Source organism: Chionomys nivalis, chromosome 7 (genome assembly GCF_950005125.1).
Source record: "Chionomys nivalis chromosome 7, mChiNiv1.1, whole genome shotgun sequence".
Lineage (NCBI taxonomy): Eukaryota > Metazoa > Chordata > Mammalia > Rodentia > Cricetidae > Chionomys > Chionomys nivalis.
In genome coordinates, this window is record NC_080092.1 from 87057501 (window position 1) to 87072178 (window position 14678).

Sequence of the window (14678 nt, forward strand, 5' to 3'; positions counted from 1 at the left end):
AGCAGAAGCTGGGCAACCCCAGCGCTGGGAAATAGAGAGATCCCTGGGTCTCCTCAGCCTGTTAGTCCACCTGTCCAGTTCCAGGCCAGTGCAAGACCCTGTGTTTCAAAATACAAGGTGGGCAGTGCTTGAGGAATGACAACTAAGGCTAACCTCTGGCCTCCACAGGCACAAACATCCACCTGCACACATGCAGTCTCACACACACACACACACACCCCAAACTCAAAATATACCAATGGAAAAATCATAAAAGTATTCTTCAAAGGGGAAAATCATGACTCAGTAAATAAACCATTTGCTAACCCATAAACTTTTGGGGTACTTTGTTTTTCTTAAATATTTGAGATGGTCTCTTGAGGCTGTCCTGGAACTTACTCTGTAGATCAATCTAGCCTCGAGCTCACAGACATCTACCTGCCTTTGCCTCCGAGTGTTGGACTAAAATAAAAGCATGTCCCAACATGCCTGGTTTCTGTAAAACTTTATGACAGTCATGCTTCAAATATTTGATCAAGTGGCTGGGGTAGGGTGGGATGAGGCGGGGTGGTTCAGTGGTTAGCATGTGCAAGGCCCTAGGTTTGATCCCCAGCACCACAACAAAGTGAAACAAAACAAAAATCTAATCAAAATCAGATAGAAATAGCTCATTCTCAGGGCCTTAGCTATGCTGTTCCTTCCTTTGGTGGCAGAATGAAGGAAGCAGGTTTGGAGGGTGAGCTCTGGCTTAGGAGTTACTTAGGGGAGGCATTGATTTTGGACTCCCAAGACAATTGTCTCTGGCATACAAGTTTTCTTGAAAGCTACCTGAACAAAGTAAGGCAAATACAACAGAGAGGCAGGGAGCATCTTTCCTGGCCCCCAGATGGATGTCTGCTAACCAGCCTGCTCCTGACTTCACATGGGCCAAAGCCAAAGTCTGGAGAGTCTGCATAGGCTCACTGGTACAGGACCCTACCATCTTGCCTCTGACTACATCTGCTGGGTTTCTTCTGAGTCTATTTTGTGGAAAAGCTTCAGGGCCTTTGAAACCATAGCTAAAACTACAAGCCCAAGTTTGAACGTAGGTGTTTTCAACATAAGGGTGATGGTCACGGTTTCCATCCAATTCTCGAAGACCTGGACACAGATGAAGTCCAGATCCTCCATTCCACCCAATTTTTTTTTTCGAGGCAGGGTTTCTCTGTGTAGCCTACCTGTTCTGGAACTAGCTCTGTAGACCAGGCTGGCCTCGAACTACCTCTGCCTCTCAAGTGCTGGGATTAAAGGAATGCAGCACCACTGCCTGGCCACCCAGTGTTCTTTTTTTTTTTTTTAATTAATTTATTTATTTATTATGTATACAGTATTCTATCTGTGTGTATGCCTGAGGGCACCAGACCTTATTACAGATGGTTGTGAGCCACCATGTGGTTGCTGGGAATTGAACTCAGGACCTTTGGAAGAGCAGGCAGTGCTCTTAACCGCTGAGCCATCTCTCCAGCCCCTCACCCAGTGTTCTTATACTTGGTGGGAAACGTGAGGAAAGGGCAGATTTTTACCTGGAACTCTTGCTCCAGTTTCTTCTCTATCCACTCCGTCACGTGAACTAAAGTCACTTCTCTCTCTCCAAGTTTTGGCCGAGCTTTCAGCTCCACATATGGTGGCTTCCGGAAACCATACCTTTTTGAAGAAGACAGTAACCACATTTGAGAAGCAGAGAAAGGAAGTGGCAAGCTCTGGCACCACAGACTCCTCTCTGGCATAGGGTTCATCACTGAACGTTCTCCAGTTCTGAACCCCCCCATACCTAATTTAGCACAGCAAGTATGAGCTCTGAACGTTGTTTGCCGAACAGTGTCGGGGCTCTGATGGATTCTGACCAGTGCTGACAATGGAGGAAAGTCTTGAGATGCCGTGGAAGTCCAGGAACTGGACATTGTCTTTCAGGGCTTTTTTTGTTTTATTTTTTAATTTTTTTTAATTTTAATTTTTTAATTTTATTTTATTTGCCTTTTGGATTTTGATTTCCCTAAAATGGCGATAGCTTTTTTCTTTGGTTTTTGGGTTTTTCTTTTTTTTTTTTTAAGACAGGATTTCTCTGTGTAACAGTTCTAGCTGTCCTGGAACACACAAAGAACCACCTGCCTCTGGCCCCCAAGTGTTGGGATTAAAGGTGTGCACCACCACAGCCTGGCTCTTACTTTGTATTTTTAATAGATGTGTTCATTAAAAAAAAAACCAATATAGCCGGGCGGTGGTGGCGCACGCCTTTAATCCCAGCACTCAGGAGGCAGAAGCAGGCGGATCTCTGGGAGTTCGAGGCCAGCCTGGTCTACAAGAGCTAGTTCTGGGACAGGCACCAAAAGCTACGGAGAAACCCTGTCTCGAAAAACCAAAAAAGAAAAAAAAAGAAAAAACCAATATATACACCAAACCTTTGAAAGAACAATCTCCTGACTGCCACCCCGCATGGCACTCTCCTAAGTATACTCAAGACATAAAATGTTTTAAAGACTGCTTTTTCAAGCTGGGCGGTGGTGGTGCCAGGCAGAGGCAGGTGGATCTCTGTGATGTCGAGACCAGCTTAGTCTACAAGAGCTAGTTCCAGGACAGGTTCCGAAGCTACAGAGAAACCCTGTCTCAAAAAGAAAAAAAGAGAGGGAGAGAAAAAACACTTTTTTTTAAAAAAAAAGATTTTATTTATTTATTTATTTATTTATTAATTATGTATACAACATTCTGCCTCCATGTATGCCCGCATGCCAGAAGAGGGCGCCAGATCTCGTTACAGATGGCTGAGAGCCACCATGTGGTTGCTGGGAATTGAACTCAGGACCTCTGGAAGAGCAGCCAGTGTTCTTAACCACTGAGCCATCTCTCCAGCCCCCAAAGACTGTTTTTTTTTTTTTTAAATCAGAGTCTTGTTATGAAGGTCAGGCTGGCTTAAAACTCTGAAAATCCTCTTGTCCTTGCCCCTTGAGTGCTATAATTACAGGTGTGCCACCTCACGTTGTCACGCTGTCTCACCAGAGACCGACACTAAGAGATGTTGGTAAAGTGTCCAGACGAGCAGAGTGCAGCAGCACACACTGTAATCCCAGCACTTACAAGGCTGAGGCAGGAGGATCACAGACCCTGACTACAAACGGGACAGAGAAGTCTAGTCCCTGACATGACTCTATCCTGTGTGCCTGTCCTAAGCAATAAAAGCAGTTTCTCTGTCCAGCTTCCCTCACACCGGAGTATGTGCCTCCACTTTAGGAAGCTCAATGGATGTGGACATGCGCCAGGGCCGTCCCTTCAGTTGTGAAAGGACAATGATGAAAGTGAAAAGGGTGATTCTCTTCCTAAAGTGGAAGTGCATTCATCGATCCTGTGAAGAATGGCTTCCAGATGACTGGCCAGGAGCCTGTTTGAGACCTCTGGCAGTGAAAGAGTCACTTTAAGAAAATGGTGTGAGGGGGCTGGAGAGATGGCTCAGTGGTTAAGAGCACTGACTGCTCTTCTAGAGGACCTAAATTCAATTCCCAGCAACCACATGGTGCTCCCTGCTGGCATGCAGGCATACATGGAAGGAATGCTGTATACATAATAAACAAACAAACAAACAAACAAATAAATAAATCTTAAAAAAAAAAAAAAACAGAATGAAAGAAAATGGTGTAAAGGGCCAGGCGGTGGTGGCACACGCCTTTAATCCCAGCACTTGGGAGGCAGAGACAGGCGGATCTCTGTGAGTTCGAGACCAGCCTGGTCTACAAGAGCTAGTTCCAGGACAGGCTCCAAAACCACAGAGAAAGCCTGTCTCGAAAAACCAAAAAAAAAAAAAAAAAAAAAGGTGTAAAGGGCTGGAGAGATAGTTTAGCAATTAAGAGCTCTTCCAGAGGACCTGGGTTCAATTCCCAGCACCCACAATCAGCTCATAATTGTCTATGACTTCAGTTCCAGAGGTTCTGAAACCCTCACACAGACATACATATAGGTAAAACACTAATGCACTCAGGAGGCAGAGACAGGTGGATCTCTGTGAGTTCAAGGCCAGCCTGGTCTACAGAGTGAGCTCCAGGACAGGTAGGGATATATGGTGAAACCTTGTCTCGAAAAACCAAAAAAAAAAAAAAAAAAAAAAAAAAAAAAAAATTAAACAGCTTGAAATATTCCATCTTACTTCATTTCTGTAGCAGTTGATATCTTTTTTGTTGTTGTTGTTTGTTTGTTTTTTTGTTTTTCGAGACAGGGTTTCTCTGTGGTTTTGGAGCCTGTCCTGGAACTAAGCAGTTGATATCTTTTATAATGCAGAGATTTCCCTACTGTGTATGACATATGCTGCCCACGTCCCATTGCCAAGAATGTGTTATTTAAAATTCCTGTTCACTTTTCAAGGATGGAGATCCTGTCTTTTTTTTCAGTAGTTATATATGGAGTCAGTCTGGAACTCATTCTGTAGACCAGGCTGGCCTCAACATCACAGAGATCCACCTGCCTTTGCCTGACAGACGTGTGCCACCACTGTCTGGCTCTTTTTTTCTTTTCTTTTTGACTTTTTGAGACACGGTTTCTCTGTAGCTTTGGAGCCTGTCCTGGAACTAGCTCTTGTAGACCAGGCTGGTCTCGAACTCACAGAGATCCGCCTGCCTCTGCCTCCTGAGTGCTGGGGTTAAAGGCATGCGCCACCATTGCCTGGCATCTTTTTTTCTTATTTAGAAAAGCTAACACTGTGTGTGCGTGCTCGCACAACTCTGTGTGAGTGCCGTGACACCTGTGGAGACAGTCAGTTATCTCCTTCCACCTCTGGGCCCCTCCTCTTACTGTCCCTCCTCTTACTGTCATTCACTTAAAACAAGCAACAATAACAACAAGAAACAGGATACGAACTGGAAAGCACTGACTGTTCTTCCAGAGGACTTGGGTTTAATTCCCAAAACCCACATGGTGGCTCACAATTGTCTGTAACTTCAATTCCAGGGGATCAAACACCCTCTTCTGGCCTCCTTGAGCAACATACACACATTCAGGTACTTGCATATACACATAAAACAAAACAAACAAGTCTTTGAAAAAAAAGTAATGCTAGGTGGTGGTGGCGCACGCTGTGAGTCTGAGGCCAGCCTAGTGTACCGTGTTAGTACCAGGATAGCCAGGCTACACAGAGAAACCCTGTCTCGTACACCAAAATAAACAAATAACAACACAAAACCACCTACAGAGTTATTTTTGAGTTTTGCTGGAAAACACTAACATTGCCATTGAATAATCAGCCGACTGGGAAAAACACTTTCCAAACATTTCTGCAACGCCTGCTGCACACCAAGGAGATATGTAGTGCGCTGGTCCATGCTATGATGAACTGCAGGGCTGTATTTTCATGAGTGCTATTTACAATGTGGTAAGAGCTCTGAGCTCTTATTCCTCACCACATGCACTACAACTATTTTACAGGACTTAGCACACTAATTTTAAAGGGAGAGACACAGACAGAGACTGGGCTATGAATAATTAATCCATCAGTTCTCAACTGTGGCTTAGCACTGTATGTAATCCTCACCCCAAAGCCAACTGCCGAAACCCTGAGGAGTGCGCCAGTCGTGTCTGTATCTTCAACATTCCCAGGTGACAGGAGCACTCAACCTCCTCCTCAGATAGCCTCCTGTCACAGACGCCCAGTGCACACACCAGCCTCCCAACCATACACTAAGGCCTCACTCACTCAGGGACCATCTCCTAACTGCCCAGATGATCTGTCAAGAATAGGCTGCGAGAGGACTAAGCCAGTAGTGTGGGTCCAGCCCAAGCTAGGCAGAGATGAGGGCTGGTTACAAAGTGCAGCAGTTAGGATGAGTCCGCTTTAGAGAAAGGATAGAAACAGCCCCTTTTATGCACCTCACATTCACCTCGACTTTCCTGACATAGGAAGATCATCCTTACCCAAGGATTAACGACTGACACTTGAGTCTAATGAAAGCAGTGTGGAAGTGCTCTTGTCCCAAGGTTAAGTAGGCTGGGACTTTTAGAGTCCTACGTACCATATCCGGTCCGTCGGAGGTGGTGGAATGTTGACCGCCAAGGTCCCTCGACATTCTTGCACTTCCACGGTTAGCAGCAGGGGTGTATTAGAGACCTCCTCAATCTTCTTTTTAATGAATTCTGTCTCCGTTGCTTTTTGGAAATATTTTGACTTCGTAATTTTATCAACAAACCTCATAATCTTACTTGTTCGATGACCTCCAACATACCTTCAAACAAAGAATACAAAGGTATGTTAGCATGTGTGTGTGTGTGTTTGTGCGCATGCATGCCAAGGCACATGTGGACAAATCAGAGAACAGCCCGTGGAGTAGGGTGCCAAGGGATCAAATTCAGGCTGTCAGGTTTGGTGGCAAATGTCTGTATATGAGCATCATTGACTAACACAGCCTCGTGACTGCATTCACTCTCCAATGGCTTTTCCACCGCAACACTAGGCACACTTTCGACAGGTCACTCTGAAATCTTCCCTGTGTGCACAGGATGTTTAGTAGCCTCTTTGGCCTCTGAGGATCATGTGGCAAGAATATTCTCCAACAACATAATCATACATTAGCCCCTGTGGGGGTTAAATTACCCTTGGTTGACAACTACTACTTTAGAAAAGGTACAAAGGTCAGACAGAACATCCTGGCTGTACAGTGGACATCCGGACAGAGTCATCACTCAGAGAAGGAGGCTTCTGAAGACTCTGAGACTCAGCAGGAGTCCTTGTCCTACTGGGAACCTCCCAATCTCTACACAGCACACAGAGCCATGCCACACCGACAGACAATACTGCAGCGACTAACAGACTATCTTTATTAACTTTAGGTGGTGTCACACCCATTGAGGGCCAGGTGCTTATCAAAGGGCTTGGAACTAGAACATAAGGAAAAAGCTGCATCGAATAGCTATGCCGGCAAGCTGAGAAAAGCAGTATTTGCCTAGGGTCCTGCCTGATTGGCTTCTTCCTATTCTGTGCAGTTTCAGACATCAGGGATAGTGTGTGTATAGAGATACGTGTGTCTTTTGGGGGTGGAGGGGTGCTGAATCCAGGGCCTTGCACATGCTAGACAAGCACTCAACAACCAAGTTCCACCTCTAGCCCTAAACAATAGTTCTAGGCGGTACCAACTGTGCTGTGCAAACACAGTGTGCTCTTCTCACCTTCTGAACAATTTCAAAGCGAGCAGGCTGCTATTTGCTTACAAGTTTCTGACTCACCTCGTGCTGTATCCACTGTTTCTTTATCTCCTTTTAAATTAATTTAAATGTCCTTACAGAAAGGCACTTGACACATTCTGATCATTACACTGCCCAAGGGACAGGCACAAAGCACTCAGATGAAGTTCACGATCCAGAAGAGCAGCTACGCCATCCAGTGTCAAAATTCACCCAGGAAATAATCCAACCATCTCAGCTCTACAGAACTGCAGCAGCAAGTAGATCTGGCTGTGCTGTGCCCAGGTCCCTTCTCTCTGAGGCCACCAGGTGGAGGTGGTATGCAGCCTGTGCCCTCTGAAGACTCAGGGTGCAATTCTAGCAACAAGCCTGTCCTTCAAAGTCTAATTTTTACTCACACTGCAAGACAAAGCCCAAGCCTCTCCTCTTAAAATGCTGATGCTGAAACCTTTCACTCAGTGTGCAGGAAGAAGCTTGGAGGGGAAAGAAAAGACCGGCAGCCTCCTGGTGGCTCCTTTAACCTCCTGAACCTCCGGAGGCCCCATCCACTCACCCTTCAGCCCCGGGGAGCAGCTGTTTGTCCCCAGTACTGGGCTCTGGAGCATCATCTTCCTCAGAGGAGCCGGCACTGGAGGATTCTTCATCACTGTCGGCCAGACAGTATACCCTGGGCCTGCAACTGAACAGGGAGAAAGTCACCAGCAGTGCATACACACACTCACACATACACACACAGCTCAAGGAAAAACTCCTGCCATACGCTGCCAATGTCACTAAGAAAGAATCCAAGAGTTCTTGGATTGGTGGCTTACTCAGGAAACTCCAGCACCAAGTCCCCCAACAGGACTGCAAGAGGACTTGAGCCCACAGTTACTTTTGAGCATGCACCAAATAGACAGGTGGAGAGTGTGATGAAGTCACATAAAATGTAGGAGCCAAGAAGGAGGTGTGCGAATGAAAGAATAGACAGCAGGGGTTAGGATGGCAGTTTAATGCTGGTGACGTGATTCCCTTAGCGCGAATGAGGTGTACAGGCAAGTCCCTTATCTCTGGATTAATTACCCCTCAAATTAGTTTTGGCTGGACTCCTCCCTAGTGAGAGTAGATATATTATCCCACACCTGCTCCATATCCTGGGGGCGGGGTCACAGAGAAAGTCCAAAGTCACAAAGTACCAAGTCTCAGGGGACTCAAGAAAGCAACTGAGAACTCAGGGACTTTTCTAGAACAACACAAATTTAAAGGACAGGCTTTGCAGCCCCCTTATAGAGTGCTGCCCTTCACTACATTCTTTAGGGTTCCAGAGGGGTGGGGCTTGTGGAATCACCAGCAGAGGTGTGGGATCAAGGTTTCCTTCTGAAGTGCAGTGGAGACTTCCTGACCTACCAAAAGTTGCTGCTCCCTCATGAGACTATTAGTGGGCCCCATCTCTAGAGCTCGGGGCCTTAGCTAGGCATGAAATGAACATAGGACAGACAGTCTCTCTTTTTTTTTTTTTTCTTTTTAATTTTTTGAGACAGGGTTTCTCTGTAGCTTTGGAGCCTGTCCTGGAACTAGATCTTGTAGACCAGGCTGGCCTTGAACTCACAGACAGCTCTAAACACTATTAAGCCACCAAATGGTCACTAAACACAGCCTTATATTGCCAAGCAGAGAAAGGCAATGCTGTTCGTGTAGATCCAGTCTCCCTGTTGCTGCTGTCCTCTCTGACACCTCCTTGAGCCGCTGAAAGTCCACCAGGATAACTGTCTCCTGATTAATGGGGGTCAAGGGTAGAGCACACAGCTGCATGCATGCGAGGGCCAGGCTAAGCCTCTCACCCTGAAACAGGAGCTGGCTGTAAGAGGACCTCACCAGCGTCCTCCCAGGCAGGACACACGGATCCTGCTCATCTTGGCTCTGAAATGGAGCCAGAGTTGTGCAAACACACTGAACTTCCATACTGAAGGGGATGACCCTCTGAGAAGCCACTCTTCAGCTGAAGCACCTGCTCTCCGTTTCCCGCTCCCCGTTTCTCGTGACAGAAGTGACTATGTCCTCATTGCTCACAGAACTGTTTCCTCAAAGAGTATGCTCTTGAGTTTCAAATCTACATAGCAAATGCGATTCTCAAACAACCCTGAATTGAGTTTTGGGGTAAGGAGAGTCAGAAACATAAACTGCCAGAAATGACATGACTCCTGTTTCTCTATCAAACAGCTGTGCTCTCGGTTCTTGAGCCTTGTGCTGTCAGGTATGGAAGCTGGTCCAATGGCACAGGGCAAGTCCTCATCCACACAGCACAAAGGGCTGCCTGCAGCATCTGGGATAGTAGTGAGAACTGCTGAGCCATGGCCCCTTGTGTCCCCACCAATGTGTACTATCTGGCACCCTCCATTCCTTGGCAAAGGCTGAGTGCTACACTGAGCTCTTGGATTCCAGAACAAATCCTCTGAGGCTTCATGTGAATAGTTCAGATAATGTTGTATGGGCTCCAGTGTATCAGAGGCTGTGGATTCTGATTTTGACCATGTGGTACCCCTATTATCCAAAATGGAAGCTGTATCATGTAGAACCCAGGACCAATTAAGCCTATGACTGGCTCATATGCAGTTTTTATATCTAAATGTGTATTTTATACTTTCAACCTTATGATGTAAGCAAGCATTTCAGAGAAAGACACTAAACATCTCATAAAAGACGTGTAAGATGTGGGAAACTACTGGCTTTAAACACACCTCAGAATTCTGCAAGTGTTCCACCCTCTCAGAGAGTCACTGAACAAACTGATTCTGTTATGATGCCTTTTGCTTAGAGTCAGGCATGAGAGAAAGTAAATTATTTTATCATGGATTCTATCTCGGACCAAATTTTTTCTTTCTTTTGAAATGGGGTCTCACTTTATAGAAGGCATTATGTAGCCCAGGTTGGCTTCAAACTCAGGGTAAGTCTCCTGTCTCAGTCTCTCAAGTGTTGGGATTGCTAGCATGAACCACCACAACTGGCTCAAATGTTTTATTTCTTATCTAAGAAGCTCTATCACTTCTGGCAACTTCCGGTAGTCTCTGTAGTCTGTGGACTATGCACAGGCAGTGCTTGCAGAGGCCAGAAGAGGGCAACAGATGGCCTTGAAATTGGAGCTACAGGCCAGGTGGTGGTGGCAGGCGCCTTTAATTCCAGGGAGGCAGAGGCAGGAGAATTTCTGTGAGTTCAAGGCCAGCCTGGTCTACAAGAGCTAGTTCCAGGGCAGGCTTCAAAGCTACAGAGAAACCCTGTTTCTAAAACACAACAAAACAAGAAAGAAGGAAGGAAGGAAGGAAGGAAGGAAGGAAGGAAGGAAGGAAGGAAGGAAGGAAGGAAGGAAGGAAGGAAGGAGAAAAGAAATCAGTTCCACCACATCGGGTGGCGCAAGCCTTAATCCGGGCACTCAGGAAGAAGAGACAGGCAGATCTCTATGAGTTTGAGGCCAGCCTGGTGTACAGAGTGAGTTCCAGGACAGCCAAGGATACACAGAGAAACCCTGTTTCGAAAAACAACAGTGGAAGGAGGGAGGGAGGGAGGGAGGGAGGGAGGGAGGGAGGGAGGGAGGGAGGGAGGGAGGGAGGGAGGGAGGGAGTTACCCACTTAAAGAATCTGTCATGTAGGATGCATCCCTTTCCGACTCACTTAAAGGCTCCTTTTAGGCTCTTTCCTACAGCTTAGACTGCTCAGGCCCTATCACCTCTTCCACCTCCATAGTGCTGGGGATTGTGTCTAGGATTTCACACATTTTAAGCAAGAGCTCTTCCACTGAGCTACACTCCCAGCCCTTGAAGACCATTTTGGCTGCCTTACTGCTCCAAAGTGACTACAGTATGTGACAAGAAGACACCCTGCTTGTGGAAGTAAAAGTTTAAAGGATAAATGCCCACAAATAAGCAGTGGACATGCTTTTCAAAGAAGAGGAACAACTTTAGACTATTGCAACCTAGATTTCAACTTCACCATCTTGCCCTCTGGGTACCACTATAAACAAACTTCCCACAAGAAGAGGGAACTTCTCACAGGTTAACCAGCATCACTGGAGAAGCTCTCCAAGAGCATGATCACTTGAGTGGGGACTGAACAAAGCAGTGAGATGCAGCCAAGGCCCTGCCAAAGCTAGGCAGTCGGAGCAAACCCATGCATGGCATGAGGCCTGGACTGGTGGAGGTGGCTAAAGGGAAGAGCTAGAGGAAGAGGCTGTGGGGTACATTACACAGTCCACCCTAGGGTGTTTGGTATTAAGGAAGACATGGGCTGACTTCTCTCTCTCCTCTCCTCAGCCACACCTGGCTGCACATGTTCACAGCTGAGGAACCAAGGAAGCAGAACTGAGAACTGCTTCTGGAGCTAGGCTCTGGAATCATGCCTGGGCTTCTAGGGGCTTTCCATGCTTCTAGAAACTCTGAGCCAAACAATGCCTGTGGAAACATTTTCTGAAATAAAGATGGGGGTCTAGAGTCCTCAGCTTCCCCAAGGGCCCATTTCTCAGGCCTTTTTCCTCTAAAAGCATGGCTTTGAGATTGTATTTTTCTTTGCATTGAAAAATAAATGATAGCCAATTACATATTAATATATAAGTTAATATCTTCACAAGAAGAAGACAGACATTCCATACAGGATTTTCTATGAAAAGATGGGTTTTAGAAATACATTCCACCATGAAAGTCACACTCCCCAAAAAAGGGAGTCTTTTATATCAGTCTAAAGAAGCACGGCATCCTAAGACCAGTCAGATGGACGGCAGTCACTGTGGAGTGTCTGAATGACAAGACTGACCAAAAGCGACCTGCTGCCACTGGTTGCATACGACTCACTCCCGAAAGAGCCCTGGTGCCCTTCCTGGAGTACAGCTGCACAGAAGGTCTCCTTACTCAAATGCTTATAACCAGACTGCTCTGTCCCAGTCCCATTTAGTAGATACAATTAAAAACAAGTAGTGCTGAGGATCAAACCCATGGTCTGGCATGTGCTAGGCAACTGCTCTCCTGCTGAGCTACAATCCTAGCCCAGGAGACCTCGTTTTCAGACTGCTTCTGCCTATGGGGTCTCTGCAACTCTACTGTCCCAAGGTCAGATTGGCACTGCCCAGCTAGAGGGTCAGAGTGGGGTGAGACAGCAGGACAAGAAGCTGGGTCTGACTAAGGCTAGATGAGAGAGACTCTCTCAGCACAGCCTTGCCCCTCCTCTGCTCTCAGCCTTCTCGAGCCCGTGGACTGTGCCTTCATGTCTGGGAACATGATGAAAAGACATTTTCTTGTGGTTTCAAATGGGACCACAGCAGGTTCAGCACTCACAGGGTATGGAATGCCACACAGGGAGTTGATGAATGCCACTCACCAGAAAATACAAATCCACAGATTGCCGAATCCAAATACATTTTAACAAATAGCAGAAAAAATAAAAGGAAAATAGCAGAATCAAGTTAGATTGCAATACAGCAAGTGCAGTTTTCCAACCATTAAAACAGGTACATTATGACACATAACCTGGATAAGTCAAGATAATCTAAGCAGAAGAATGTTCTTGAAGACACAACTGAACTTCTTCGATCTACCAGTACTACAGACCTAGAGGGTCAATCAGCTGTAACCAAGCAAAAAATCCAAGAGCCAGTGCCTTGCATACAGTCTACAGAGTAGTTCACTGTGGCAGCCCCTGGCCATTGTAGTTTAGTCCCTGAAGAGAGATTAGGAACTTCAGATGGGAAAGGCCACACTTTTTAACTCAGCTAAAACAATATTATCATTTAGATGTGTTGCCAGAACAGTGACCTTTAAGGTGTTTGAAAATCTGGCATCAAAGGGGGTAAAAAAAATCAGGCTCCATTAATTACCTCACGATCCTGGAATATTTCTAAATCAGATTAACTCTGGGTAACAGACGTACTATCTACAAAGAGCAGAATTTACTAAGCAAATCAATATTGTATTATTTCGGGAAAATGCTTCTCACAACTCTCAGAGTATCCTCTTAGCTGCAAAATCAACCATCTCGTTATAAATAATTCTGACCTGGTGATTAAAGTGGTAGATCCCCAGGGGACCCTAATCTGCTCCACATGTTGCTGTCTGTGGCTGGAAGCTGAAGTAGGTTTCAGTGTAAGGATTCGATTCACAGAACAGTTTATGCTTAGAGGCATCTGTTCCGCTTGTCTGCAGCAGGGATACTTTCTGGGTAATTGAGACAGTGTTACCCCTGCCAGTGCTGACACCATCAGGCTCGGTGGAAAGCTACTCTGATCACAAGTGCTGACACTGAGCCCGCTGTCCACACCGGGGCTCCCACATCCCGATCTGCTTCTCACAGGTTGCAGGGAGAAGTCGGTCCCCCAAGGTTGGTTAGTAAATTCATATATGGCCCCTTACCCTTCTTTGCCAATTTCTCCAACCTTCAGGGCTTCAACAAGAGGCTCTTTACCTAGTTTGGTCAAGTTCATTTTGGTCTCGAGAGTCATCAGAAAGGACCCGTTGTAAGACATTTCCAAATCAATCCAGAGTCCTAGAGAGAGTTAAAAAAAACAAACAAAAACAAACTTCACTTCACTTTGTTTCGTTTGGTTTTGTTGCCTCCCAAGAAATATGAGTCTAAACTACAGTATCAAAACTTGTACTTTTGTGGCTGAAGAGATGGTTCAACAGTTAAGAGCGATAGCTGCTCTCCCAGAGGTCCTGAGTTTAATTCCCAGCAACCACTCGGTGGCTCCCAACCATCTGTAATGGGATCTGATGCCCTCTTCTGTCACGCACGCATAGCACTCATACACATAAAATTAATAAATATTTTAAAAAACATGTATTTTCAGGACGAGAAAGACAGTTCAATGACGAAGAGCATTTGCTGCTCTTGCAGAGGAACTGAGTTCAGTTCCCAGCACCCAAATAATGGCTTACAATCATTATGTAACTCCAATTTCAGGGAATCTGACACCTTCTTCTGATGTCTGAGGACACCAGGCATGCATACGGCGCGCGCGCGCACACACACACACACACACACACACACACACAAAGGCAAAACACTCTTAAGCTGCCATTAAACTAAATCTACACGTGACTTGTGCGACAACAGACGTGTGAAAGGATGAGGGTGCTCTGCTCTCAGATATATGAGGAAAAGACCGTGACGGTTTGCTTGCTGGGCAGTGGTGAGCATGGCAGAACACTCCGGGGGGCACAGTGAATTCAGTGTCCGTGCAACTCACTGTAAGGACCCCCCCCCCCGTTTTTCCTCCTCACAGTAAGAAAACAGGTCCACAAGGAAACGGCTTGACCACAGCACTGCCAGGATGGGTGGCCAACGTGCAGCTCTTTGCGCTGTGCGGAGCTTCACTGTGAGCTGAATGACTCCATAAGGCAGCTTCCATGATTTGGTCATCAGTGGGTTGGGGCTTTACAGTAATGGAGCTGTTTGGGGGCCACTCAGATTCCTGTAAGCTCCCTATGCCAACAAGCTGAGATGGCTCAGCAGGTAAGTCCCCTGCCACCAAGCCCAATGTCTTGAGTTTG

General features: G+C 46.2%; 1 protein-coding gene across 5 annotated transcripts in view; it reads right to left on the reverse strand.

The window, feature by feature from the left end:
* The window catches only part of Tex2 (testis expressed 2), a 117366-nt gene that overhangs the window by 3382 nt on the left and 99306 nt on the right, over positions 1-14678 (reverse strand). For 4 of the 5 annotated variants that reach the window (XM_057775740.1, XM_057775743.1, XM_057775739.1 and 1 more), the window contains 4 exons: positions 13539-13671; positions 7724-7849; positions 6006-6215; positions 1542-1662 (listed from right to left, as the gene is read on the reverse strand). In XM_057775740.1, the coding sequence (XP_057631723.1) occupies positions 1542-1662; positions 6006-6215; positions 7724-7849; positions 13539-13671 (590 nt within the window). The remainder of the gene's footprint in view (positions 1-1541; positions 1663-6005; positions 6216-7723; positions 7850-13538; positions 13672-14678) is intronic. The other variant, XM_057775742.1, reaches the window with a different exon arrangement.